Source organism: Anomaloglossus baeobatrachus, chromosome 2, assembly GCF_048569485.1.
Source record: "Anomaloglossus baeobatrachus isolate aAnoBae1 chromosome 2, aAnoBae1.hap1, whole genome shotgun sequence".
NCBI lineage: Eukaryota > Metazoa > Chordata > Amphibia > Anura > Aromobatidae > Anomaloglossus > Anomaloglossus baeobatrachus.
Window position 1 is genome coordinate 182,911,736 of NC_134354.1, and position 27,638 is coordinate 182,939,373.

General features: G+C 45.7%; 1 protein-coding gene across 1 annotated transcript in view; it reads left to right on the plus strand.

Annotated features, from left to right (window-relative positions):
* The window catches only part of USP9X (ubiquitin specific peptidase 9 X-linked), a 316,376-nt gene extending 289,074 nt beyond the window's left edge, over window positions 1-27,302 (plus strand). Inside the window, 6 exon segments of the mRNA XM_075335516.1 lie at window positions 13,204-13,424; window positions 16,975-17,063; window positions 17,176-17,332; window positions 17,598-17,810; window positions 19,927-20,022; window positions 25,610-27,302. Coding sequence (XP_075191631.1) covers window positions 13,204-13,424; window positions 16,975-17,063; window positions 17,176-17,332; window positions 17,598-17,810; window positions 19,927-20,022; window positions 25,610-25,744 — 911 coding nt within the window. The 3' untranslated portion in view covers window positions 25,745-27,302.
* The last annotated feature ends 336 nt before the right edge of the window (window positions 27,303-27,638 follow it).

Here is a 27,638-nt window from a genome sequence, read left to right on the forward strand (position 1 = left end):
GGGACATGGCCCTGCTCCGTCAAGGTACTCTGTGTCCCCGTGCATACGCGCGCACACCGCAGCATTGCTGGGTGTGTTAGTGCGCCGGGGACAACAGCGCTGCTGCGCTTGTGCCATTTCCTCACTTCAGCTTAGCTGAGTGGGTAGACTCAGGGAGAACGGTCGCGCCGGCCGCTGGGACTGCGACTTCCGCGCTGACCGTGCATATATCACGGCCGCGCTTATTACTACAGTCCCCGGCTTTTGCGGCCTAGTTCGTTCGTTCCCGCCTCCGCACCTGCCAGTCAGGAGGAGGGCGGGACGCTGTACAGAGCATCAGCGCTGAGGGCTGGAGTCTTTTTTACATACTCCAGCCCTCACACCAGGCACAGTAGGACGCAGTTTCCCGCACTTTGTTTGTGGCACGCCCACGGTCCGCCCCTCTTCACAGAACGCCGGCAGCCATTCCTGCCTGCACGCTGAGCTGCAGAGGGGAGACGGGGAGACCCAGACACGGGATTCTACGGCCTCATACCCGCTGTTCAGCGGGCGGTAAGCAGCCCTCAAGGGCTCACCCCCACTTGTGCCGTTTGTATACTGAGTATTTTGTGTTTGCAAATACTTTGTATTGTACGGTCGCTGGTGATTCTCGGCTATATACCCTCCTAGATTACAAGGAGGCAACAGCATGTCGTCCGCAAAACGCAAGGGTGCCAAGGCACAGACATTATATGCTGCCTGTACCGCATGTGGGGCTGCTCTACCGGCAGGTTCCACTGACCCCCATTGTGTGCAGTGCTCGGCCCCTGTGCAACTTGCACAGCCGGGGCCTCTGCTGGACGTGACCCAGAGTGTACCACCTGTGAATGCTGTCCAGGTGACAGGAACGGAGTTTGCAGCTTTTGCTGACAGATTGTCTATGACCATGTCAAAGATTCTTGAAACATTGCAGTCTAGACCAGTAACTCAGACCATGGACACTGTGGCATCATTGCTCCCTGGTCCCCCTCAGCTGGAACACTTCCAAGCTCCGGGGGTGTCACATGCACCCCAGGGTGACGATTCTGACTCAGACAACAGTCCCAGACAACCTAAGCGGGCTCGTTATGAGGGGCCCTCAACTTCGTCTCACTGGTCAGGATCCCAGCGGGACGAATCTATGGGTGATGAGGCGGATGTAACTGATCAAGATTCTGATCCTGGGACCGCTCTCAATCTGGATACACCGGATGGTGACGCCATAGTGAATGATCTTATAGCGTCCATCAATAGGATGTTAGATATTTCCCCGCCAGCTCCTCCTGCGGAGGAGGCAGCTTCACAGCAGGAGAAATTCCATTTCAGATATCCCAAGCGTAAATTAAGCACTTTTCTGGACCACTCTGACTTTAGAGATGCAATCCAGAAACACCACGCTTATCCTGAGAAGCGGTTTTCTAAACGGCTTAAAGATACACGCTATCCTTTTCCCCCTGACGTGGTCATGGGTTGGACCCAGTGTCCCAAGGTGGACCCTCCAATCTCCAGGCTTGCAGCTAGATCTCTAGTTGCAGTGGAAGATGGAGCGGCACTTAGATGCCACTGACAGGCAGATGGAGCTCTGGTGAAATCCATCTATGAAGCTATTGGAGCGTCGTTGGCGCCAGCTTTTGCAGCCGTATGGGCACTCCAAGCCATTTCAGCTGGGCTTATACAAGTCGACTCGGTCACACGTACATCTGCCCCGCAGGTGGCACCATTGACCTCTCAAATGTCTGCATTCGCGTCTTACGCGATTAATGCTGTCCTGGACTCTACGAGCCGTACGGCGGTGGCGTCAGCCAACTCTGTGGTTTTGCGCAGAGCCCTGTGGTTGAGAGAATGGAAGGCAGATTCTGCTTCCAAGAAGTGCTTAACCAGTTTGCCTTTTTCTCGTGACCGATTGTTTGGGGAGCGTTTGGATGAAATCATTAAACACTCCAAGGGTAAGGACTCATCCTTACCTCAACACAGACAAAACAAACCCCAACAAAGGAGGGGTCAGTCTGGTTTTCGGTCCTTTCGAGGCTCAAGCAGGTCCCAATTCTCCTCGTCCAAAAGGACTCAAAAGGATCAGAGAGGCTCAGATTCTTGGCGGACTCAGTCACGCCCAAAAAAGACAGCAGGAAGAACCGTTACCAAGACGGCTTCCTCATGACTTTCAGCCTCCTCTCTCCGCATCCTCGGTCGGTGGCAGGCTCTCCCGCTTTGGCGACATTTGGCTGTCACAGGTCAAAGACCGTTGGGTGAGGGACATTCTGTCTCACGGGTACAGGATAGAGTTCAGCTCTCGTCCTCCAACTCGTTTCTTCAGAACTTCCCCACCGCCCGACCGAGCCGATGCTCTGCTGCAGGCGGTGGCCGCTCTAAAGGCGGAAGGAGTGGTGACTTCCGTTCCTCTTCAGGAACAAGGTCACGGTTTTTACTCCAATCTGTTTGTGGTGCCAAAGAAGGACGGGTCCTTTCGGCCCGTCCTGGATCTAAAGTTGCTCAACAAACACGTAAAAACCAGGAGGTTCCGGATGGAATCTCTACGCTCCGTCATAGCCTCAATGTCTCAAGGAGATTTCTTAGCATCAATAGACATCAAAGATGCTTATCTTCACGTGCCGATTGCGCCAGAGCATCAGCGTTTTCTACGCTTCGTTATAGAAAGCGAACACCTGCAGTTCGTAGCGTTACCTTTCGGGCTGGCAACAGCCCCTCGGGTCTTCACCAAGGTCATGGCAGCAGTAGTAGCTGTCCTGCACTCGCAGGGTCACTCCGTGATCCCGTATTTGGACGATCTACTTATAAAGGCACCCTCTCAAGAGGCATGCCAACACAGTCTGGACGTGGCACTGAAGACTCTCCAGAGTTTCGGGTGGATTATCAACTTTTCAAAGTCAAATCTAACCCCGACCCAATCACTAACATATCTTGGCATGGAGTTTCATACTCTCTCAGCGATAGTGAAGCTTCCACTGGACAAGCAGTGCTCTCTGCAGACAGGGGTGCAATCTCTCCTGCAGAACCAGTCCCACTCCTTGAGGCGCCTCATGCATTTCCTAGGGAAGATGGTGGCAGCAATGGAAGCAGTCCCTTTCGCGCAGTTTCATCTGCGCCCTCTACAATGGGACATTCTCCGCCAATGGGACGGGAAGTCGACGTCCCTCGACAGGGATGTCTCCCTCTCTCAGGCAGCCAAGGACTCTCTCCGATGGTGGCTTCTTCCCACCTCATTGTCAAAAGGAAAGTCGTTCCTACCCCCATCCTGGGCGGTGGTCACGACAGATGCGAGCCTATCAGGGTGGGGAGCAGTGTTTCTTCACCACAGGGCTCAGGGTACGTGGACTCAGAGAGAGTCCACCCTTCAGATCAATGTTCTGGAAATCAGAGCAGTCTATCTTGCTCTGCGAGCCTTCCAACAGTGGCTGGAGGGCAAGCAGATCCGCATTCAGTCGGACAATTCCACAGCGGTGGCGTACATCAACCACCAAGGGGGAACACGCAGTCGGCAAGCCTTTCAAGAAGTCCGGCGGATTCTGACGTGGGTGGAAAACACAGCATCCACCATATCCGCAGTTCACATCCCTGGCGTGGAAAACTGGGAAGCAGACTTTCTCAGTCGCCAGGGCATGGACGCAGGGGAATGGTCCCTTCACCCGGACGTGTTTCAGGAGATCTGTCGCCGCTGGGGGATGCCGGACGTCGACCTGATGGCGTCACGGCACAACAACAAGGTCCCGGTTTTCATGGCACGGTCTCACGATCACCGAGCTCTGGCGGCAGACGCCTTAGTTCAGGATTGGTCGCAGTTCCGACTACCTTATGTGTTCCCACCTCTGGCATTGTTGCCCAGAGTGCTCCGCAAAATCAGGTCCGACTGCCGTTGCGCCATTCTCGTCGCTCCAGACTGGCCAAGGAGGTCGTGGTACCCGGATCTGTGGCATCTCACGGTAGGACAACCGTGGGCGCTACCAGGCCGTCCAGACTTGCTGTCTCAAGGGCCGTTTTTCCATCTGAATTCTGCGGCCCTGAACCTGACTGTGTGGCCATTGAGTCCTGGATCCTAGGGACCTCAGGTTTATCTCATGATGTTGTTGCCACCATGAGACAGGCTAGGAAACCATCCTCCGCCAAGATCTACCACAGAACGTGGAAGATATTCTTATCTTGGTGCTCTGCTCAGGGAGTTTCTCCCTGGCCATTTGCATTGCCTATTTTTCTTTCCTTCCTGCAGTCTGGGTTGGAAAAAGGTTTGTCGCTTAGCTCCCTTAAAGGACAAGTCTCTGCGCTATCCGTATTCTTTCAGAAGCGCCTGGCGCGACTTCCTAAGGTACGCACGTTCCTGCAAGGGGTTTGTCATATCGTTCCCCCTTACAAGCGGCCATTGGAACCCTGGGATCTGAACAAGGTTCTAATTGCTCTCCAGAAGCCACCTTTCGAGCCTATGAAGGAGATTTCCTTTTCTCGGCTTTCACAGAAAGTGGCTTTTCTGGTGGCGGTCACGTCTCTTCGGAGAGTGTCAGAGCTGGCGGCGTTATCTTGCAAATCTCCCTTCCTAGTGTTTCACCAAGACAAGGTAGTACTGCGTCCAATTCCAGAGTTTCTTCCCAAGGTGGTATCTTCCTTTCATCTCAATCAGGATATCACTTTACCATCTTTGTGTCCGCATCCAGTTCACCAATTTGAAAAGGGTTTGCATCTGTTGGACCTGGTGAGAGCACTCAGGATCTACATTTCCCGCACGGCGCCTCTGCGCCGTTCAGATGCACTCTTTATCCTGGTCGCTGGTCAGCATAAAGGGTCGCAAGCTTCCAAATCCACCCTTGCGCGGTGGATCAAGGAACCAATTCTTCACGCCTACCGTTCTGCTGGGCTTCCGACTCCTTCTGGACTGAAGGCCCATTCTACCAGAGCCGTGGGTGCGTCCTGGGCATTACGGCATCAGGCTACGGCTCAGCAGGTGTGCCAGGCGGCTACCTGGTCGAGTCTGCACACTTTTACCAAGCATTATCAGGTGCATACCTACGCTTCGGCGGATGCCAGCCTAGGTAGACAAGTCCTGCAGGCGGCGGTGGCCCACCTGTAAGAAAGGGCTGCCTGACAGCCCGATCACGAGGTATTCTTTTACCCACCCAGGGACTGCTTTTGGACGTCCCAATTGTCTGGGTCTCCCAATTAGGAGCGAAAAAGAAGAAGGGAATTTTGTTTACTTACCGTAAATTCCTTTTCTTCTAGCTCCAATTGGGAGACCCAGCACCCGCCCTGTTTTTTCTTAGGGTATTTGTTTTTCGGGTGCACATGTTGTTCATGTTGATAAGTTACGTTCTCCGATATTGTTTATCGGATTGAATTTGTTTTTGAAACAGTTATTGGCTTTCCTCCTTCTTGCTTTTGCACTAAAACTGAGGGACCCGTGCTCCCACGGGGGGGTGTATAGCCAGAAGGGGAGGAGCCTTACACTTTTAAGTGTAGTACTTTGTGCGGCCTCCGGAGGCAGTAGCTATACACCCAATTGTCTGGGTCTCCCAATTGGAGCTAGAAGAAAAGGAATTTACGGTAAGTAAACAAAATTCCCTTCTTTCCCTGATACCCTTGTGGAAAAAAAGCTACCTGTTTGAAAAAACAATTTTGTGGTAAAAAAAAGAATAAAATATTTTCTTTGTCGCTCCATTGGGAGACCCAGACAATTGGGTGTATAGCTACTGCCTCCGGAGGACACACAAAGTATTACACTTAAAAGTGTAAAGCCCCTCCCCTCTGCTATACACCCTCCCGTGCATCACGGGCTCCTCAGTTTTTATGCTTTGTGCGAAGGAGGCACACATCCACGCATAGCTCCACAACTTAGTCAGCAGCAGCTGCTGACTATTTCGGATGGAAGAAAAGTGGGCCCATATAGGGCCCCCAGCATGCTCCCTTCTCACCCCACTCTGGTCGGCGGTGCTGTTAAGGTTGAGGTACCCATTGCGGGTACATAGGCAGGAGCCACATGCTGTTTTCCTTCCCCATCTTTGCAGGGCTCTGGGTGAAGTGGGATCCATAATCGGTCTCCAGATACTGGGACCGTGCTCCCTCCGCAGCCCCTGGGGAATCTGCTGGACAGGAGCTGGGTATCGTCAGGGACATGGCCCTGCTACTGTGAGGTACTCTGTGTCCCCCTGGGGACGGCGCATGGAGCGCTTGTGTCATACACGCTGCAGCACTGCTGGGCGTGTTAGTGCGCCGGGACTACCGCGCTGACCGCGCTTGTTGCCGGCCGCGCTTATAACTCTAGTCCCCGGCTTCTGCGGCCTAGTACCGCATATTCCAGGTGCTCTGTGTCCCCGTTGGGACGGCGCATAAAGCACCTTGGGCCCAGACGCTGCAGCGACTGCGGCGTGCGTATGGGTCCGGGACTACCGCGTCGACCGTGCACTGCGGGCCGGCCGCGATTTTAACTTTAGTCCCCGGCTTTTGCGGCCTAGTATGGGATTCTCCCGCCCCCAGACCTGCCAGTCAGGGAAAAGGGCGGGACGGTCGGTATGACGCCGACAGTGAGGGCTGTAGTACATTGAGCTGTTCTCCGCCCCCCTCACTAACCACGCTGGGGCACCAGATTCCCGCACTTTTTTGTGACACGCCCACGCCTCCCTCCTCCTCAGAGAACGCCGTCAGCCATGTTTTTCAGCAACTTCTGGCTGCAGCTGAGGGAGACCCGGGGCAGAGAATCTGGTGGCTACAAGCCACATCCGCAGCCCCTGCCGGACAGGAGACGGAGTATCGTCAGGGACATGGCCCTGCATCTACAGGTACTCTGTGTCCCCGTTGGGACGGTGCATGAAGCACCTTGGCCTCAGACGCAGCTGCGACTGCGGTGTGCATTTTTTGTCCGGGACTACCGCGCCGACCGTGCCTGTTTGCCGGCCGCGGCTTATTTTAACCTCTTGTGCGGCTATATTACGGGCACTGCACAGATGACAGCGACAGAGTTTGCATGATGAAAACTTCGCCGGCGTTCCCTGTCCAGGCGGCAGGGACAGAGTTACAGCTTTGCTGAGAAACTCTCTGGGTCATTTTCACTATCCATGTCTCAGACTATGGACAAATGGTCGGCTAAGAGACTAGGAGTTTGCAGTCCAGACCGGCCCCTTACACAGGCCCGGGCACTGCGGGATCGCCCCAGGCCTCTATCGGTCTGCGACGAAGCGTGTTCCTGGGGTGGCCTCTAGTTATTACGTGGTAAACTCCAGCACGAACCGCAGTCCCAGTCCGGCTAAGCAGCCTTGCTTGGAATCTTCCCCGACTTCTTCAAGGGTCTCAGCTTGAGGACCCTCTAGAGGATGGGACGGAGGTCGCAACCCAGGACTCTGTCCGGACGTGGCTCTAAAAGCTTCACAGATACTGTACAGAAGCACGCCTTCCAGGACAAGCGTTTTACTGAACGCCTTATAACACACGTTGTCCCTTCCCCTCTGACGTTGTTAAGGTTTGGGCTCAGTGGCATAAGGTGCCCTCCAGTCTCTTGACTGGCGGCTAGATCAGTGGTAGCAGTGGCTGACGGGTCCACGCTCAAGAATGCCACGGACAGACGGATAGAACTCCTAATGAGATCCATCTAGGAACCCATAGGCGCGTCCGTTGCCCCAGCCTTTGCAGGGGCGGGCACTCCAGGCTATCTCTGCTGCTCTGTCTCACATTAATGCGGTCTGCTCCGCATTTAGCGTCTTGACGTCTCAGGCGGTGGTTTTTTCATCCTCCGCCGTGCACAGAGAACCTTTTCTGTATGGCGGTCCAGGTCAGGGCAGTGGCCCCCACGTGTCCAAGACCGATGTAGGAGACATTCTGTCTTACGGTCACAGGATAGAGCTCAGTTCTCGTCCTCCGACTAGTTGCTTCAGAGCATCTCCGTCCCCCGAGCGAGCCGATGCATTTCCAGGCGGTGAACACCAGATAGGACGGATCACTCCACCCCGTTCTGGACTTCACACTGCTCAACGGACAGAGAACCTGACGGTTCCGGATGGAATCTCTCCGCTTTGCCATCGCCTTTGATGGCCCAAGGAGGCTTCCTAGCATCAATCGACATCAGGGATGCTTATCTCCACGTGCCGATTGTACCAGGATTTCAGCGCTTCCTGCGCTTCGCCATAGGGGACGAACACCTTCAGTTCGTGGCAATAACTCTCGGCCTGGCGACAGCCCCACGGGCCTTCACCAAGGTCATAACGGTGGTAGCGGTCCTACACTCTCAGGGACACTCGGCGATCCTTTACTTAGACTATCTGCTGGTCAAGGCTCCCTCTCGGGTGGCATGCCAACACAGCCCGAACATTGCTCTAGAGACTCTCCAGAGATTCGGGTGGATCATCAATTTCCCAAAGTCAAGATTGACACCGGCCCAATCACTGACATATCTCAGCATGGAGTTTCATACTCTCTCAGCGATAGTGAAGCTTCCGCTGGACATACAGCGTTCACTACAGACAGGGGTGCAATCGCGCCTTCGAGCCCAGTCACACCCTTTGAGGCGCCTCATACACTTCCTAGAGAAGTTGGTGGCAGCAATGGAGGCAGCTCAGTTTGCGCAGATTCATCTGCGCGCACTTCAATGGGACTTTCTCCGCAAATGGGACAGCAAATCGACGTCCCTCGACAGGAACGTTACTTCTTCTCGGGCAGCCAAGGCATCCCTTCAGTGGTGGCTTCTTCTCACTTCTTATCGAAGGAAAAATCCTTCCTGCCCCCATCCTGGGCTGTGGTCACGGCTGACGCGAGTCTGTCAGGGAGTCTTCCCCCGCCACAGGGCTCAGGGTACATGGACTCAACAGAGTCCTCCCTCCAGATCAATGTTCCGGAGGTGAGGGCAGTGTATCTAGCCCTAAAAGCGTTCCAGCCATGGCTGGAATGCAGGCAGATCCGATTTCAGTTGGACATCGCCACGGCGGTGGCATACATCAACCACCAAGCCGGCACAAGCAGTCGGCAAGCCTTCCAGGAAGTCCGGCGGATTCTGCTGTGGGTGGAAGCCACAGCCTCCACCATCTCCGCAGTTCACATCCCGGGCGTAGAAAACTGGGAAGCAGTCTTTCTCAGTCGCCGGTCATGGACGCAGGGGAATGGTCTCTTCACCCGGACGTGTTTCAAGAGATTTGTTGCCGCTGGGTGAAGCCGAACGTCGACCTATTGGCGTCCCGGCACAACAACAAGGTCCCGGCATTCTGGCACGTTCTCAAGACCAGATTGGTCGCAGTTTCCACTGCCTTACGTATTCCTCCTCTGGCGATGCTGCCCAGAGTGTTACGCAAGATCAGATCAGACTGCCGCCGCGCCATCCTCGTCACTCCAGACTGGCCGAGGAGGTCGTGGTACCCGGATCTGTGGCATCTCACGGTAGGCCAACCGTGGACACTACCAGTCCGGCCAGACTTGCTATCTCAAGGGCCGTTTTTCCATCTGAATTCTGCGGCCTTCAACCTGACTGCGTAGCCTTTGAGTCCTATATCCTAGCGTCTTCAGGGTTATCTCAAGAGGTCATTACCACTATGAGACACGCCAGGAAACCAACGCAAGATCTACCACAAGACGTGGAAGATCTTATCCTGGTGCTCTGATCAGGGTTTTACTCTGGCCATTCGCCTTGCCCACTTTTCTGTCCTTCCTTCAATCCGGAATGGAAAAGGGGTGGTCTCTCGACTCCCTTAAGGGACAAATTTCGGCGCTTTCTGTGTTTTTTTTTTTTCAAGAGCGTCTAGCCAGGCTTCCTCAGGCACTCACGTTCCTGCAGGGGGTTTGCCACATAGTCCCTCCTTCCAAGCGTCGGCTAGAACCCTGGGATCGGAACAGGGTGATACCGGCTCTTCAGGAACCACCCTTCGAGCCAATGAGGGATATTTCTCTTTCACGCTTTTCGCAGAAGGTGGTCTTCCTAGTGGCAGTCACGTCACTCCGCAGAGTGTCTGACATAGCAGCACTGTCATGCAAAGCCCCCCTTCCTGGTGTTTCACCAGGACAAGGTGGTTCTGCGTCCGGTTCCGGAATTTCTCCCTAAGGTGGTATCCCCTTTTCATCTCAATCAGGATATCTTCTTACCTTCTTTTTTTGTCCTCATCCAGTTCACCGATGTGAAAAGGATTTGCACTTGTTAGGTCTGGTGAGAGCACTCAGACTCTACATTTCTCGTACGGCGCCCCTGCGCCGCTCGGATGCGCTCTTTGTCCTTGTCGCTGGCTAGCGTAAAGGGTCGCAGGCTTACAAGTCAACTTGGCTCAGTGGATCAAGGAACCAATTCTTGAAGCCTACCGTTCTGCTGGGCTTCCGGTCCCTTCAGGGCTGGAGGCCCATTCTGCCAGAGCCGGGGGTGCGACCTGGGCATTGCTGCACCAGGCTACGGCTCAGCAGGTGTGTCAGGCGACTACCTGGTCGAGTCTGCACACTTTCACGAAGCACTATCTAGTGCATACCTACGCTTCGGCAGATGCCAGCTTAGGTAGGCGAGTCCTTCAGGCGGCGGTTGTCCACCTGTAGGAAGGAGCCGTTTTACGGCTCTTTAACAGAGGTATTCTTTTACCCACCCAGGGACTGCTTTTGGACGTCCCAATTGTCTGGGTCTCCCAATGGAGCGACAAAGAAGAAGGGAATTTTGTTTACTTACCGTAAATTCCTTTTCTTCTAGCTCCAATTGGGAGACCCAGCACCCGCCCCTGTTCCCTTCGGGCTGTTGTTCTTGGTTATGGTTTCAGTTCTCCGAACATCCTTCGGATTGAATTTACCTTAGACCAATTTATAAGTTTCCTCCTTCTTGCTTTTGCACCAAACCTGAGGAGCCCGTGATGCACAGGAGGGTGTATAGCAGAGGGGAGGGGCTTTACACTTTTAAGTGTAATACTTTGTGTGTCCTCCGGAGGCAGTAGCTATACACCCAATTGTCTGGGTCTCCCAATTGGAGCTAGAAGAAAAGTATTTACGGTAAGTAAACAAAATTCCCTTCTTCACGGCTGAACATTACAAACGTTTGTGAAGCCTCCAGGGGTTCAAAATGCTCACTAAACAGCTAGATAAATTCCATGAGGGGTCTAGTTTCCAAAATGGGGTCAATTGTGGGGGAGCTCCATTGTTTAGGCACTTCAGGGGGGTCTCCAAACGCAACATGGCGTTTGCTAATAATTCCAACCAATTTTGCTGTGAAATGGCGCTCCTTGCCTTCCGAGTCCTGCCGTGCGCCCAAACATTTGATTTCCACCACATATGGGGTATCTGCGTACTCAGGAGAAAATGCACAATACATTTTATGGTGCATTTTTTCCTGATACCCTTGTGATAAAAAAAGCTACCTGGTTGAAGCAACAGTTCTGTGGTAAAAAAAAAATGTTTTTCTTTTCACGGCTCAACGTTATAAACTTCTGTGAAGCCCCCAGGGGTTCAAAGTGCACATCAAACATCTAGAAAAAATATTTGAGGGCTCTAGTTTCCAAAATGGGGTCATTTGTGGGGGAGCTCCATTGTTTAGGCACCTCAGGGAGTCTTCAAACCCGACATGGCGTCCGCTAATGAGTGCAGCTAATTTTGCACTCAAAAATTCAAATGGCGCTCCTTGCCTTCCGAGTCCTGCTGTGTGCCCAAACATTTGATTACCACCACATATGGGGTATCTGCGTACTCAGGAGAAAATGCACGATACTTTTTATGATGCATTTTTCCTGATACCCTTGTGAAAATACTAATTTTTATGGCTGAAGTAACATTTTTGTGTTAGAAAAGTAAAATTTTCATTTTTTCGTCTACATTGCTTTGGTTGCTGTGAAGCGCCTAAAGGGTTAATAAACTTCTTGGATGTGGTTTTGAGCAGAGTGAGGGGTGCAGATTTTAGAATTGGGTCACTTTTGGGTATTTTCTGTCGCCTAGGTTTCTCAAATCACTCCAAATGTGATGTGGTACCTAAAAAAAATTTTTTTGTAAATTTTGTTGGAAAAATGAGAAATTGGTGATGAACTTTGAACCCTTCTAACTTCCTAACGGAAATGGTTTTTTTTTCAAAAATTGCGCTGGTGTAAAGTAGACATGTGGGAAATGTTATTTAGTAACTTTTTTGTGTGACATCTCAGATTTATGGGCATAAAATTTCAAATTTTGAAAATTGCAAAATTTTCAAAATTTTCGCCAAATTTCCGAAATTTTCACAAACGCAAAACATATCGGCCTAAATTTACCACTGACATGAAGTACAATATGTCACGAAAAAACAATCTCAGAATCGCCAGGATCCGTTGAAGTGTTCCAGAGTTATAACCTGTCAAAGTGACACTGGTCAGAATTGCAAAAAATGGCCGGGTCTTTAAGGTGAAAACAGGCTGGGGGCTGAAGTGGTTAATAATACAATAACACTAATACGTATAGAAGAGGTTTCCCCATAAATAAATATTTACTATAAAATTAGTTTTCAATTGCAACTATGCTAGAGAAAAATGCACTTGTATGTAATTACTTTAGTAGCAAACTTATGATGTCAGCCTTTGTTCTTTTCTTTCACAAGATGTGTCAAATGCTGGTAACCACACATGCTCAGTAGTAAATCGGACCACCTGGGGTGGCTTGTATGGGGGCAGATTAAGGCTATGTGTCCACGGTAGAATGTACCTGCGGATTTTTCTGCATGAAAATCCGCGACTTTCGCGGCAAATCCGCACCTTATATTTGCCGCGGATTACCGCGAATTTGCCGCGGATTTTGATGCGGATTTTTTTTTTTTTTACCCCATTCTATACCCAAAATCCGCAACAATAATTGACATGCTGCAGATTTTTCCGGATCAAAATCCGCGGCAAATCCGCCGCGGAAAAATCCGCAGCATGGACACAGCATTTCCAAAATGCCATTGAAATGGCTTGGAAGTGCCGCTGCTGCAGATTTTCGGAAAATCCGCGGCAAATCCGCGGTAAATCCGCAGCGTGGGCACATAGCCTAATAACGCTAGACATTTGTGCAGTAAGAATCGATTACCAAGAAACAGCATCTTGCGAACACTGAACATATTAGATGGATTTTCTGAGAGAGAATCAAAGGAACATTAGGGGCTCTATAACTAGTAAATAACCGCAATAGCTGTAGAGACACATGGTTCCAATTGAAGATTTCATGGTTTTTAAGCAAATTAATATTTATGACTTGTTAAATCATTAGTGCATGCACAAAAGCTCGGCACAAATTCTAGAATATGTATCATTCTTTTGTATGCCGTTCCAGGTAATCCGCCACTTTCCAACCCCTATGGAGATCCCAACCTATCCCAGCCTATAATGCCACTGCAACAGAACGTGGCAGAGTTGTTGTTTGTGAAAACCAGTTATGTAAAGAAAATCATTGAGGACTGCAGCAACTCTGAGGAGACCATCAAACTTCTACGATTTTGTTGCTGGGAGAATCCACAGTTCTCCTCCACGGTTCTCAGTGAATTGTTGTGGCAGGTGAGAAATCTGTGGACTTTTGTATCATTTAGATCCGGTTGGGATTAAAGTATGGGCTGTTGAGGAGCTAAAAGTTGAAAAGGCAGAGCAATCCTAAAGCCTGAATCTGTTAGTGTAACTTTGGCTTTAAATGTCAAGTGTAACGCCATAGAGTGTCTGAAATATAAAGCCTCTGTCACAAGTGCTGTGAGCCTTAAGTCCGTACAGGATTTCAGAGCGCTACGCCTCTAATGAATTTCGTGTGAAGTCAGGAGAAAAATGAAGTACACTTTATTGGTGCATATGTCCAGAACATACAGTTGTCGTCCTTTGTGTTTAAAATCTGAACTCTATAAGGTCTTAAAATTTAGTGAAATGCCTCATGTGAATAAGAATGACAAATTATATTGTGACATTCTTTAAAGTTCAGCTTTAAATACTAGCTTTTTTTTTATTCCACCAAGACCCATTAACATCTGTAATGTATGTACAATACATGCGTTAACATACTTACAGTCTCTATCTTCTGCCATGCCCAGTGCCACCCCCGTCCTCTCAGGGATCATGCGACCACTGCTGTGACTAGCTGTTTCACTACAGTACTTGTGAGGACTACGCATCACTTTGTCTATGGAAGTCTGACACTCCATACAAGGCTCATGTAAAACTACAGAAGGGCAGTATGGTCCACTGCGTGAGATGGCACGTCATGGCTGCAGTCACATGGTGCATGAGAGGGACCAGAACCGACATTAATGCATGCTCTGTACATATATTACTGATGGCTAACAGATGAATTAGAAAGAAAAACACTGGAATGGGAGTTAAAAACGAAACCAAATTTCCAAAGCAGTGTCAAGAATTGGGTGCGCTCCATGAATAATTGTAAAACAATCTTTAACAAAAAAAAACAACACTTAAAGGGGTTCTCCTCAAATAAAAAAAAGAATGGTCATTATAAATTTCTTAAATACATTTACTTAGCAAATTTTCAATTGTTTTTTGTTTAGGGAGGCATCACTATAGAATTAAATGTCTGCCACCTTGTTTCGCTGGGAAACCTCTCCTAGAGTGTTAGTGCAGGTGCCTGTGAGCATGTGCAGTAGCTATTCATTCATAATGACCTTTCCTTCTGTTATATTTTTTTTGTTTGATTTATTCCCCTTTACTCAATCATTTTCTGTATGACTTTCAGTCTTTCATGATCTGGAGTTATTTTTAGACAATTGTTCTGTTGCCTAAATAGAATCTGACAGCAGGGTTTTGCCATTTAATCTGAGAACAGCATATTGTAGCTGGAAAGTGCACTGATTCAAAGGATATCAGTTTGCTGTAGTTTCAATGTAATCACTATTTTAATTGGGAAATAATCACTGCTAGATATTAGGTCTTGTGTGCAGGGTAGTCAAAGTAATCTGTGTAACCCCATCCCCACGACTGATTGGCAGCTTGCTCACAATGTACGTAGTACACGAGAAGCTGCCAGTCAGGGGTGTGGGACAGGTTACACACATCTACAGCAGAGAAAACTGGGATGCTATCAAAACTACACCAAGGAGTCGAGTAAGTGATGCATCCTTGGAATCAGGGTCCCTTCCCCTATTTCATGCTGCACTTACATAGCAAAAACTTGCTGACAGATTCCCTTTTTAAGCTCATTAAAAGGAACCTGTCACCGGATGTTTATAATGCTCACCTAACGGTCTGTGCGGAGCAGACTGGTCGGAAGGGCGTCTCCGGGTCCACGCCTCCTCTTTTGGCCATCTTTGTCCTCCTTCTGAAGCTCCGCACCGACCGCTAGGTGATCCGGTGACTGTTCCCTTTTCAGGTTTGTGGACGTTCCATTACAGTTGGGTTGAGGTCTAAACTGGAGCATTAAAAAAAACCCTTTGATTTCTTGGTGTTTTTTTTTTTTTCTTACCATCTGATATAGACTTGCTGGTGTGCTTGAATAGTTCTCTTGTTGCTCAACTAAGTTTCTTTAGCCTTTGGATACTTGCCCCTATAATTGATTTTCATATATTTTAGTACACGGAGGCGTTCACGGTCAACTCACTGACCATAAGGTGCCCAGGTCCTGTGGCTGCAAAACAAGGCCAAATCCCTTCTCTAACCCCACTTTTGATAGTTGGTATGAGGTGGTAGTGCTGATGCGTTGTATTTTTGCATTTTCCCAAATGTTGTGTATGACATTTTGGTCAAACCTCTCCAATTTGGTTTAGGGTACCTTCACACTTTAGCGATGCAGCAGCGATCAGACCAGCGATCTGACCTGGTCAGGATCGCTGCTGCATCGCTACATGGTCGCTGGTGAGCTGTCAAACAGGCAGATCTCACCAGCGACCAGTGACCAGCCCCCAGCCAGCAGCGACGTGCAAGCGACGCTGCGCTTGCACGGAGCCGGCGTCTGGAAGCTGCGGACACTGGTAACTAAGGTAAACATCGGGTATGGTTACCCGATGTTTACCTTAGTTACTAGCTCACACCGCTTAACTTTGCGTGTGCAGGGAGCAGGAGCCGGCACTGGCAGCGTGAGAGCTGCGGAGGCTGGTAACGAAGGTAAATATCGGGTAACCACCTTGGTTACCCGATGTTTACCTTGGTTACAGCTTATCACAGGCTGTCAGACGCCGGCTCCTGCTCCCTGCACATTCAGGATTGTTGCTCTTTCGCTGTCACACACAGCGATGTGTGCTTATCAGCGGGAGAGCAACAATAAAAAAACGAACCAGCACTGTGTGTAACGAGCAGCGATCTCACAGCAGGGGCCAGATCGCTGCTCAGTGTCACACACAGCGAGATCGCTAATGAGGTCACAAAACACGTGACTCAGTAGCGATCTCGCTGTGTATGAAGTACCCCTTAGTCTCTCCAGTGCACATGGTCACAAAGGTTTTATGGTTTTGTTCAGATGCATCTTTGCAAAATTGAGCTGGGACATTTTACACCCTGAGGTGATTAGAGTCTGAGTTGCAGCTATTTCTGAGCATTGCTTGTTCTTGGACAGCAAGCCCTGGGAAGATTGTCAACGATCTGAAATGTCTTCTATTTGTGAATAACCCTTCTCATTGTAGAACGGTAGACTCCACATGTGAATTGGCCTTATAACTTTTCTCAGATTGATGGGGAACAACAATTTCTTCTCCTAAAATCCATGTATCGCCTCCTTTCCATTGATTTTAAAATGTGTCTGAATGTTCTACACTAGCAAACTTTTGGTCAGCAGCACCATGCTGCTACTTGTCTTTTTAATTAAGTAGTAAGGGTGTACTTAATTTGTCGCTCTTCATCTGCATTTTGGCCTATGTTGAATAAAACTGTTTTTGTTATGCGTATGCTCAAGGTATATTTACTTAAGCTTATGACACTTCCAAGGACTAAATGTTTTATGTAGAAGGACATAAAAAAAAAAAAAAAAAAAAACATGATTCATGTGTACTTAGTTTTTCTCATGGCTGTAGATGGTTTTCATATCTATTTAAACCTTTGTCAATAGCTATGCAGCTCTTATAACAGAGCATTGTCTATTCTGTGAGTCATCTGGGTTCTTTTCTCCCCAATGTTTCTATAGGTGGCATACTCTTACACCTATGAGCTTAGACCCTACTTAGATCTGCTACTCCAGATCTTGTTGATTGAGGACTCTTGGCAAACCCATAGGTGAGTGCCTTTATTAAGGCTTTATGACAATATTAAGTAATTAAACTTCTTGATTTGTTAGCCAATTTCTTGCTTTATGACTTGCATCTTTGAACATTTTTTCGGTCTTTAGGATTCATAATGCACTTAAAGGAATACCAGATGATAGAGATGGCTTGTTTGATACCATCCAGCGCTCGAAGAACCACTATCAGAAGAGAGCTTATCAGTGCATAAAGTGCATGGTGGCGCTCTTCAGCAACTGCTCTGTCGCTTACCAAATATTACAGGTAAGGAGGTCTTGTTACATGCGTTTAGTGATATTCTATCCATGAGAACTGGAGAAAGTCACTAATTTTTAAGTTTAGTAACCAGACAAACCCTTAAACCCTTTTAATTATGACTTGTACTTATCTACTAATGTTCTTTCATGCTTTCAATATTGGTGAGACTAGAACGATAACAGACAATTCAAATGTCACCTAAAATATACATATGTTATATTACACTTTTTGATATAATTAACCACATTTTTTGTTATTTTCACTTCTCTAGAGTAATGGAGATTTGAAAAGAAAATGGACTTGGGCAGTGGAATGGTTGGGCGATGAATTGGAGCGTCGGCCTTATACTGGCAATCCTCAGTATACCTACAACAACTGGTCTCCACCAGTACAAAGCAATGAAACTTCAAATGGCTACTTTTTAGAGAGGTCCCACAGTGCTAGGATGACTCTAGCAAAGGCCTGTGAGCTCTGCCCGGAAGAGGTAATGATTGCTTTTGTTTTTTTAAATCTCCCTTTATCTATTATTCTGGATCTTAATAGGTATTGAATGTTTTTGTTGTCTGTATGTAAAAGCTCTTCACTTAGTATTGTAGGGCATCCTAAGCCATATTCCATATCCTCTTGTAACGTGATGCAATACATCCTTGGAGCTACAGCTTAAACATTTGTTTTTATCCTGTAATGATAAAAGGCCCAAAACAGCAGATTACATATTAAATTAGATTTCTGGTATGTGCAAATGTTAAGCTTATATCGTGTTCTTTTTCTGCCCAGTTTTGTCACAAAAATTGAAGGACTTCCTAATCTCAGCAGTGTGAGTGAGACTTCTTGAGTCTCATGCACATGTTGCTTATTTTTTCCTTTCAGATTTGAAGCTGCTTCAAATCTGCAGCTCGTCAATTCTTTTCTCGTTTTTGTGCAGTTTTTCAGTTATGCCAATTACTGGGGGGACGCATTAAAGCTCTTTTTTGCAGTGTTTCCTTTCAAGAGACATGATGCAGAAATGTTGGTAACAAATAATTAACGTGTGCACATACCCTTCCGGTTAAGAAGGCAACAGTTCAGCCCTTTTAATACTGGTTCCTTGTCAGCAACATCTTAAAAGTCTAAATTTTGCTGTTTTGGCATGAAGTATCTGTAGTTAGCCTGTAGTTATATATATGTTATATATGTATGTATGTATAGATATGTTATATATGTATGTATGTATAGATATGTTATGTATGTATGTATGTATATCTGTTATATATGTGTGTATATATATATATATATCTGTATTTATATAATTTAATCTAAATCAATAGTAAACATGAAAAAGGGCTAATTTGTATTATATCTTAAAGAAATCCACTTTTCTCCTTCTTGACGAAGTCTTCATTCTGAAAACTCCCAATTCACTGGTAAAATTTGCGATTTTCCCAGTACTGCGAGAGATGTTTGTGCTCAAAAAGTTCTGCGGAAAAGTATGATTGTCATTTCAGAAGAAATTACAACGGACTGCCTCTAGCTCCTCACTCCATAAACCCTTAACGCATCAATAGTCCTCCCCTAATCTCTGTAATGGGAATCTGTCTCATTGAATACATATTTTTATATTACTGAGATGACAGTTGGTTTTTCTAAGATTCTATGCAGGAGGGAGGGAGGACCTTCCTCTAGCTCCTCCCTGCCCACCCCAAACCCCCACTTTACCATCTAGAATACAATCTTGTCAGTTTCAACTTTTTTCTGATCTCCGAAATAGAATTTGTTTTCAGTGAATACAGATTTTTAGACCTAGAAATTGAGTGAAAGATCAGTCCAGGGGATGAAAATCAGATTTCTCTGATAAAATATATTACAAAGCTGCATATATTTGTGATTTACTATTGATTTATTAATTAAAACGACAGTTACACTTTAAAGAATTCTACCAAGGAAATTGCTTCACACCAAAGACTCAGGATTGATTTCTGATAATGTGGCACAAAGCTGATATCAACATAGTTATAATTCATGACTGCAAAATGAAATCTTGCAGCCATGATTCCAGGGAATTTATTTGCATGAAATATCAATACTTTTGGATCAAGCAAGGCTTTTGATCACCTAATACTGGTTTATATTAAGCACTAACTCTACTAACCTTCGACTAATAACACTTGCCATTTTAAGTTTTTGTATTTTGAGGGGCAAAAAAAAGTCAAAGATAGAAAATTAGTTTTGGTATTTTTTGATCCCATGGTATTGTTATGGCACGTATATTATATTTTTCTTTTAAGATGTTAACAAGCCATGTACAGTGGATCCCGCCTGTTGGCTTTTTCTGGCTGTACACACCCATTTTGATATTTTCACATAGTTAATGTGCATTAAAAACAATACTGGTATTGCAAATGAATGACGTAACGTAAGAAAACCACAACTAGAGTATTGAAATTGAGGGTCACTAAAATGTAATGTATAGTGGGCTGCAGAACAAGATTTATGGACTAAATAAGAAGGTTGAAGTGCAGCATTATATATAAGCCAAGAGACTATTCTTCTGGCTGTGAAATTTGTTGACTCTAAGTTGGTAAACTTGTATATGTAAAATACGACTCTTGCAAACTTTATAGGAGCCAGATGACCAAGATGCTCCTGAGGAACATGAGTCCTCTCCTCCTGAAGATGCCCCATTGTATCCCCATTCACCTGGTTCTCAGTATCAGCAGGTATAAGATGAACTTCTATTTCTTTTTGTTTGCTGCAGTTCTACCCACGTTATAATACATCTTGGTGTTTGATGTTTATGGTTCAATGAAACAAGCCTGTTATATATCTATTTTAAACAAGTCATTAGCTTTTTAGAATGAAACTGAAGTCTGTTAATGACATGAGATATTAAAACTTCTGACCTCTGACGGCATTTTTAGGTCCTCTCGATTGGTCAAGTCCTATTCATTCTTTAGATCAAACGTGCATCCCTTAGGTTATATTTGCAAGGAGCAGAAGCTTACCGTCAAAATCACATGGAAATGTATGGGTTTCTCTACAAAATAAGCAATTGTAATACCACATCTCTATTATGTTCATCTGGTGGCTGGCCCCTCAATTACTTTGTCCATCTCTGATGTCCCCTGCTAATAGGCAAGGGAAAGGATCAGTCTATGTAAGCGCCTAATATGTCTAGTAATATATACAGGGTATGGTGTACGTACTTCTGTGCATGTATTAGATGCTTTGGCATGAATGTTTGACATTAAAAATATTTTGCTGTGATGTTAACAAGAAGCTGATTTACTGTCTGTTAACATAAGGACCTTCCATTTCTCAAAGTAGAGCTCACCCACGTTTGCAGTGTTAATATATTAACAGATATATCCCTAAATTGTAAGCCCATATGTAACTGTAGTTTGCCCGTGCGTCTAAAGAGGTCCTTGAAAGTTAAAACTGTGGGTTTTTTGGGGGGGCGGGGGTTATAATTTTTCAGATTTATTCTTAAATTTGACCTAAAACTACATAAGATTTTCACACAAAAGTAGAGGGGAACCAAATCTAACAAATGAGTCCTAATACTAGAGAGTAAATTTTTTTTAAGGCGGAAATTGACTTAATATCACATGACTGTGAGTGTCAAAAGTATAAAACTTTAATTTCACGATCAAATTTACTGCCAATCCTCATCTGGCGTCTTTAAATCTGGTGTTTATCTTAAAGAACAAGGACTTATCAGTCTGATCTTCTTAACACATTTATGCAAGTGTATAGGTACCTTCACACATAGCGAGATCGCTGTTGAGTCACAGTTTCTGTGACTCAACAACGACCTCGCCAGCGATATTGACACGTTTGACACATAGCAGCGACCAGGCCCCTGCTGTGAGATCGCTGGTCGTGTCGGAATGGTCTGGACCATTTTTTGATAGTCTGTCCTGCTGGGCAGGATGCATCCGTGTGTTTGACGCCTTACCAACGACCTCGTTGACGCCACGTACAGGTCCCAACGCCCACAGAGATCGTTACACAGGTCGCTGTTTCATTGCTGCGTCGTTGGGAAGATCTGACTGTTTGACATCTCACCAGCGACCACGTTGCGACTTACCAGCGATCCTTATCAGGTCGTATTGTTGTCGCAATCGCTGGAAAGTCGTTAAATGTGACAGGGGGTTATCATGGCATGAGCTAAGATTTCTGAGAACCTCAGAAGAGTTGTTCTCATCAGACTGGAAAAGGTTACACAGTCTCTAAAAAAAAAAAACCTTGGACTCTAAACAATAAACAGATTGTTTACAAATGGAGGATATTCAGGACCATTGTTACCCACCCAGGAATGATCAACAATGATAAATATAAGATTTAGGCTACAGTGCCTACAAGTAGTATTCAACCCCCTGCAGATTTAGCAGGTTTGATCAGATGCAAATAAGTTAGAGCCTGCAAACTTCAAACAAGAGCAGGATTTATTAACAGATGCATAAATCTTGCAAACCAACAAGTTATGTTGCTCAGTTAAATTTTAATAAATTTTCAACATAAAACTGTGGGTCAATTATTATTCAACCCCTAGGTTTAATATTTTGTGGAATAACCCTTGTATGCAATTACAGCTAATAATCATCTTTTATAAGACCTGATCAGGCCAGCACAGGTCTCTGGAGTTATCTTGGCCCACTCCTCCATGCAGATCTTCTCCAAGTTATCTAGGTTCTTTGGGTGTCTCATGTGGACTTTAATCTTGAGCTCCTTCCACAAGTTTTCAATTGGGTTAAGGTCAGGAGACTGACTAGGCCACTGCAACACCTTGATTTTTTCCCTCTTAAACCAGGCCTTGGTTTTCTTGGCTGTGTGCTTTGGGTCGTTGTCTTGTTGGAAGATGAAATGACGACCCATCTTAAGATCCTTGATGGAGGAGCGGAGGTTCTTGGCCAAAATCTCCAGGTAGGCCGTGCTATCCATCTTCCCATGGATGCGGACCAGATGGCCAGGCCCCTTGGCTGAGAAACAGCACAGCATGATGCTGCCACCACCATGCTTGACTGTAGGGATGGTATTCTTGGGGTCGTATGCAGTGCCATCCAGTCTCCAAACGTCACGTGTGTGGTTGGCACCAAAGATCTCGATCTTGGTCTCATCAGACCAGAGAACCTTGAACCAGTCTGTCTCAGAGTCCTCCAAGTGATCATGAGCAAACTGTAGATGAGCCTTGACATGACGCTTTGAAAGTAAAGGTACCTTACGGGCTCGTCTGGAACGGAGACCATTGCGGTGGAGTACGTTACTTATGGTATTGACTGAAACCAATGTCCCCACTGCCATGAGATCTTCCCGGAGCTCCTTCCTTGTTGTCCTTGGGTTAGCCTTGACTCTTCGGACAAGCCTGGCCTCGGCACGGGTGGAAACTTTCAAAAGGCTGTCCAGGCCGTGGAAGGCTAACGGTAGTTCCATAAGCCTTACACTTCCGGATGATGCTCCCAACAGTGGAGACAGGTAGGCCCAACTCCTTGGAAAGGGTTTTGTACCCCTTGCCAGCCTTGTGACCCTCCACGATCTTGTCTCTGATGGCCTTGGAATTCTCCTTTGTCTTTCCCATGTTGACCAAGTATGAGTGCTGTTCACAAGTTTGGGGAGGGTCTTAATTAGTCAGAAAAGGCTGGAAAAAGAGATAATTAATCCAAACATGTGAAGCTCAGTGTTCTTTGTGCCTGAAATACTTCTTAATACTTTAGGGGAACCAAACAGAATTCTGGTGGATTGAGGGGTTGAATAATAAATGACCCTCTGAATAAACTTTTCACAATTTTTAAAAAAAAAAAAAAAAAAATAACATTCTTTTTTGCTGCAGTGCATTTCACACTTCCAGGCTGATCTACAGTCCAAATGTCACAATGCCAAGTTAATTCCGAATGTGTAAACCTGCTAAATCTGCAGGGGGTTGAATACTACTTGTAGGCACTGTATGTGTGCACGTTGCGTAATTACATGCAGTTATGCTGCGCTTTGTAGCGCAGCGTAACTGCATGCGTCCTGCGTCCCCTGCATAATCTATGAAGATTATGCAGGGGCCGTGCGCACGTGGTGTCTTAGAGCGCAGCGCTTCGGCTGCTGCCCGAAGCGCGCGGTCTAAGAAGTGACATGTCACTTCTTTTGTGCGCTTTGCCGGCAGTCCCCGCTCTGTCTATGGGAGGAGCTGCAGGCAGAGTGCATGGAATCGGCTTTTCTTTTTTTTTCCACTACGGACATTTTCTGCAGCGATTTGAAGCGCACGTCTGCTCTTCAGATCGCTGCAGAAATTTCTGCAGTGACTGTACGCAACGTGCGCACATAGCCTAAGACATCTAATTGTCCATGAGGTCACAAAGGAGCCCCATGTAACCTTTAAGCAGCTAAAGACCTCACCTTAATGTTCATTAGTCCACCTTAAGGAGGCCATTAAACAATGGTGTGCATGGCAGGATTACAAGGAGAAAACCACTGCTCTCCAAAAAGGTTAGCAGTTTGCTAATAATCATCTGGACTTGCCAATAGGCTATGAGAACAATGTTTTGTGGATGGATTAGTGCAAAATAGAGCTTTTTAGTTTATATGAGAAGCATTCTATTTGGAGGAAAAAAACATTGCACTACAGGATAAAAACTTCATATCATCTATTAAAGATGGTGGTAGTGTCATGGTGTGGGACAGTTTTGCTGCATCTTTGCCAGGATATTTTGCCATTATTGATGGAACAATAAATTCATATTTTCTCTTGGAATTTGTTGATAAAATTCAGGATATCTGTCTGAAGTCATGCAGCAAGACATCAACTCAAAGCATACAAGATGCCCACGTTTAAAATTTTGGATTAGCCAAAACAAAGTCCCAAAAATTCACCAAGATAAAGTTGAAGCTGTTTTGTAGCAAAGTGCAGGACTAATCTGCAATTAACAGAAACATTTGGATGCTGTTATTGCAGTAAAGCTAGGATCACACGTAGCGACGCAGTAGCGATCACGACGACGACCTGACCTTATCATGATTGCTGCTGTGTCGTTACATGGTCGCTGGTGACCTGTCAAACAGGCAGATGTCACCAGTGACCAGCCAGCAGCGACGCGTGGAAGCGATGCTGCGCTTTGTAACTAAGGTAAATATTGGGTAACCAAGCAAAGCCCTTCGCTGGTTAACCGATATTTACCTTGGTTACCAGCTCACACCGCTTAGCGCTGGCTCCCTGCACTCCTAGCCAGAGTATACATCGGGTTAATAAGCAAACCTTTGCTTATTTACCCGATGTGTGCTCTGGCTACGCGTGCAGGGAGCCTGCACTGGCAGCCTGAGAGCGGCGGACGCTAGTAACTAAGGTAAATATCGGGTAACCAGTGATGCACTTCGCTTGGTTACCCGATGTTTACCTTGGTTACAGCTTACCGCAGGCTGCCAGGCGCCGGATCCCTGCTCGCTTCAGTTCGTCGCTCTCTCGCTGTCGCACACAGCGATGTGTGCATCACAGCGGCAGAACAACGTCCAAAAAATGAAGCAGGACATTCGGCAACGACCGGCGACCTTACAGCAGGGGCCAGGTCGTTGCTGGATTGTCACACACAGCGACAGCGATGGGACGTTGCTGCTATGTCACAGAAAATGGTGAGTTAGCAGCGACATCGTTGTCGCTGTGTGTGACACCACCTTAAGGGGGTCACACCAGAGACTGAAAGCAGAGGTTCACATAATTTGCCACGCAGACATATGAAATTAGCTAATTTTCCTCGAAACAAAATGAATCAAATATTACCTTCATTCTATATTTCTCTTTTTATCTACTTTTAGGACTGGTGTTAAAATCAGATGTAGTTTTGTCAAATTTGTGCAGAATTATGGATCATTCTAGAGAGGTCACACATTTTCAAATACCACTGTATGTGTATGTATGTACAGGTACACAAAAGTAACCTAAACCGATGAAGGATATTTATACCCCATGATATTATTTGATTTAGCTGTTACCCTCAAATTTTCATTGACCTTTTTAAACTAATGGTAACTACAAATATCGAATTACCTTTAGACCAGAACAGTCTGTCCATAAATTGTGCAGCGGTTAAGGACATTTAGTGTTGTCCTCATTGCAATCACAACTTTCTAATATGCGTAGATTGAGGAGGATTTAAATGAAACTGAACTTGGTAGAGGCAGATGGGAGGGTGTTGGTGTTTTTTGTTTTTGTTTTTTTTATTAGTGAATTAAAATAGTTTAGGTATTGTATTTTTTTTCTTTATTCATATGCTTAAAAAGAAATCTAACCAATAATTTTCTTTTTTTTTCCCTCTAACAATGTTCTAGAATAACCATTTGCATGGACAACCATATACCGGCCCGGCAGCACATCACATGAACAATCCTCAAAGGACAGGCCAACGAGCACAAGAAGAATTTGAAGGCAGCGAAGAAGTCCCCCTAATTCAGACAAAAGATTAGTGAAACGTAGTCATTTTACTTAACTCCTCCGAGACTGTGCACCCAGGCCTTACAGTCCAACCTTCCTTTGTGTCTGGCTAATATTTAAAACTAAAAAAGAAAAAAAAAAAACTATTCCTAATCAACTTGGAGTGGAGAGTCTATTCACTGTCTTATCTGCAGAAACTTGCTGTCAATATATAACCCGCCTGCAGTGGAAAGTGTATAGTGTTTTGTAATAAACGGCCTGATGCTAATGTGTAAATGGCAAAGGTGTATATAGTATATTAATGTTTGACTGTTAATTCTTAAGCAAGACCTTTTTTTTTTCTTTTTAATTTGGGGCTCAACAAGATACAGATATCCAAAAACAGGAAAAAAAAAAGGAAAATACAAAATCTCTGGGAGAAAAAAAAACAAAAAACCCTAAACTTTAGTTTCTTGAACTATGTGCTCTGCTCAACAAGAATTTTTTTTTTCTGCCTTGAGGCAGTTGAATTTTGACGGCAAATGAAAAGCAAAATCTTTCCACGCCAAAACACCGAAATAGTTCAATGTTAACATCTCGCCACCAAGAATGGTTTTCCTCTGAGCAACGTCGATGGCTGGTAAACTCTTAATGTTTCTGGTGGATGTGGATAAGTGATCATCTTTGTGTCTAGAGTTCCTTCATTGCCTTCTCCATACTCATAATAGTTTATACATTTGAAGATTCTTATTGCTGTAACATATAGCATGGCTTCACATCAGGCTAGTGTAGCCAGACATAAGGGTTTGGGAGGGGTAACGAGGACTATATGCCATGATCTACAAACAGTTGCACTCTTCAGGGCTTTTTTTTTTTTTTCGTGTGTGTTTTCTTAGACCTCAATTATAAAGTGGACAGAGAAATTAGAGGTAAATTGCACATGTGCCCATTTGTAATATTTGAGAATTGCCTGTGAATATGAATACATGACACTTAAGTTTCAATAATTAACACAGGATGGGTTGGGGGAGATCAAATATGCAAATAATCACTATGCCAGGACCTCCGAAGCATAGTAGAGATGGTATTTTTTTGTGCTTGTTTTGTTCCTTTTTGGTAAAGCTTATTTAAGACACTTGTCTGGCACTTTTCCCTTCTACTGCATCTCAATAAAGTGAAGGCCTGTGACATTCTATGAATACCACTGCCTGGGTAAAAATTGGTGGTATTTGCTCAGCGTACAACATTTCTACTTGAAATTAGAGTTTGTTTTGTAGTCCTTAATCGGCTCCGTGAGAAATATTTAACATGACGCAGGGACTGAACATAAGAACTACTGGCTAGTCATACATATTTTTCTTTTTTTTTTTTTTTTGGAGGTAGCACGAGTTCCAGGCTAAAATGTTTTACTAACTTCAAGCAAAACAGTAAATACTGTATTTAAGCGAAAATTGGTAACTTGAATGTGTGTATTTTTTTGGACCTGTCTAAAAACCAAATACCCCCTGCAGAACAGATACAGCCCATCCTATAATATTTAAATATTTTGCTGTTTTATTTTATAGAAATTATTTTGCTGAATTCACAAATAGAATTTGATTTAAGAAGAAATCCTGTTGTGTGTTTTTTCTTTTTGCACAAACATAATTGTATCATAGTTCAATGCCTAATGTTATGTTCGATTTTATTTTTATTATTTCAGAACAATCACCCCATATAATAGGTTTGCAATAGTTGATTTCTACATTTGCCTGCAGGGGTAGTGTATTACATGTACCTCTAATATATGAACCTGGAATCTACTCATAGCAATAATATATAATGGGCATGATGGGTGGGTACATTGACAAGAAGCTTGTTTTGTTTTTTTGGTGTATTTTTTTTTTTTCTGTATACATTTTTTAAAAAGTGATTTCCCCATTCCGCTTTTCATTCTAGTGCTTATTA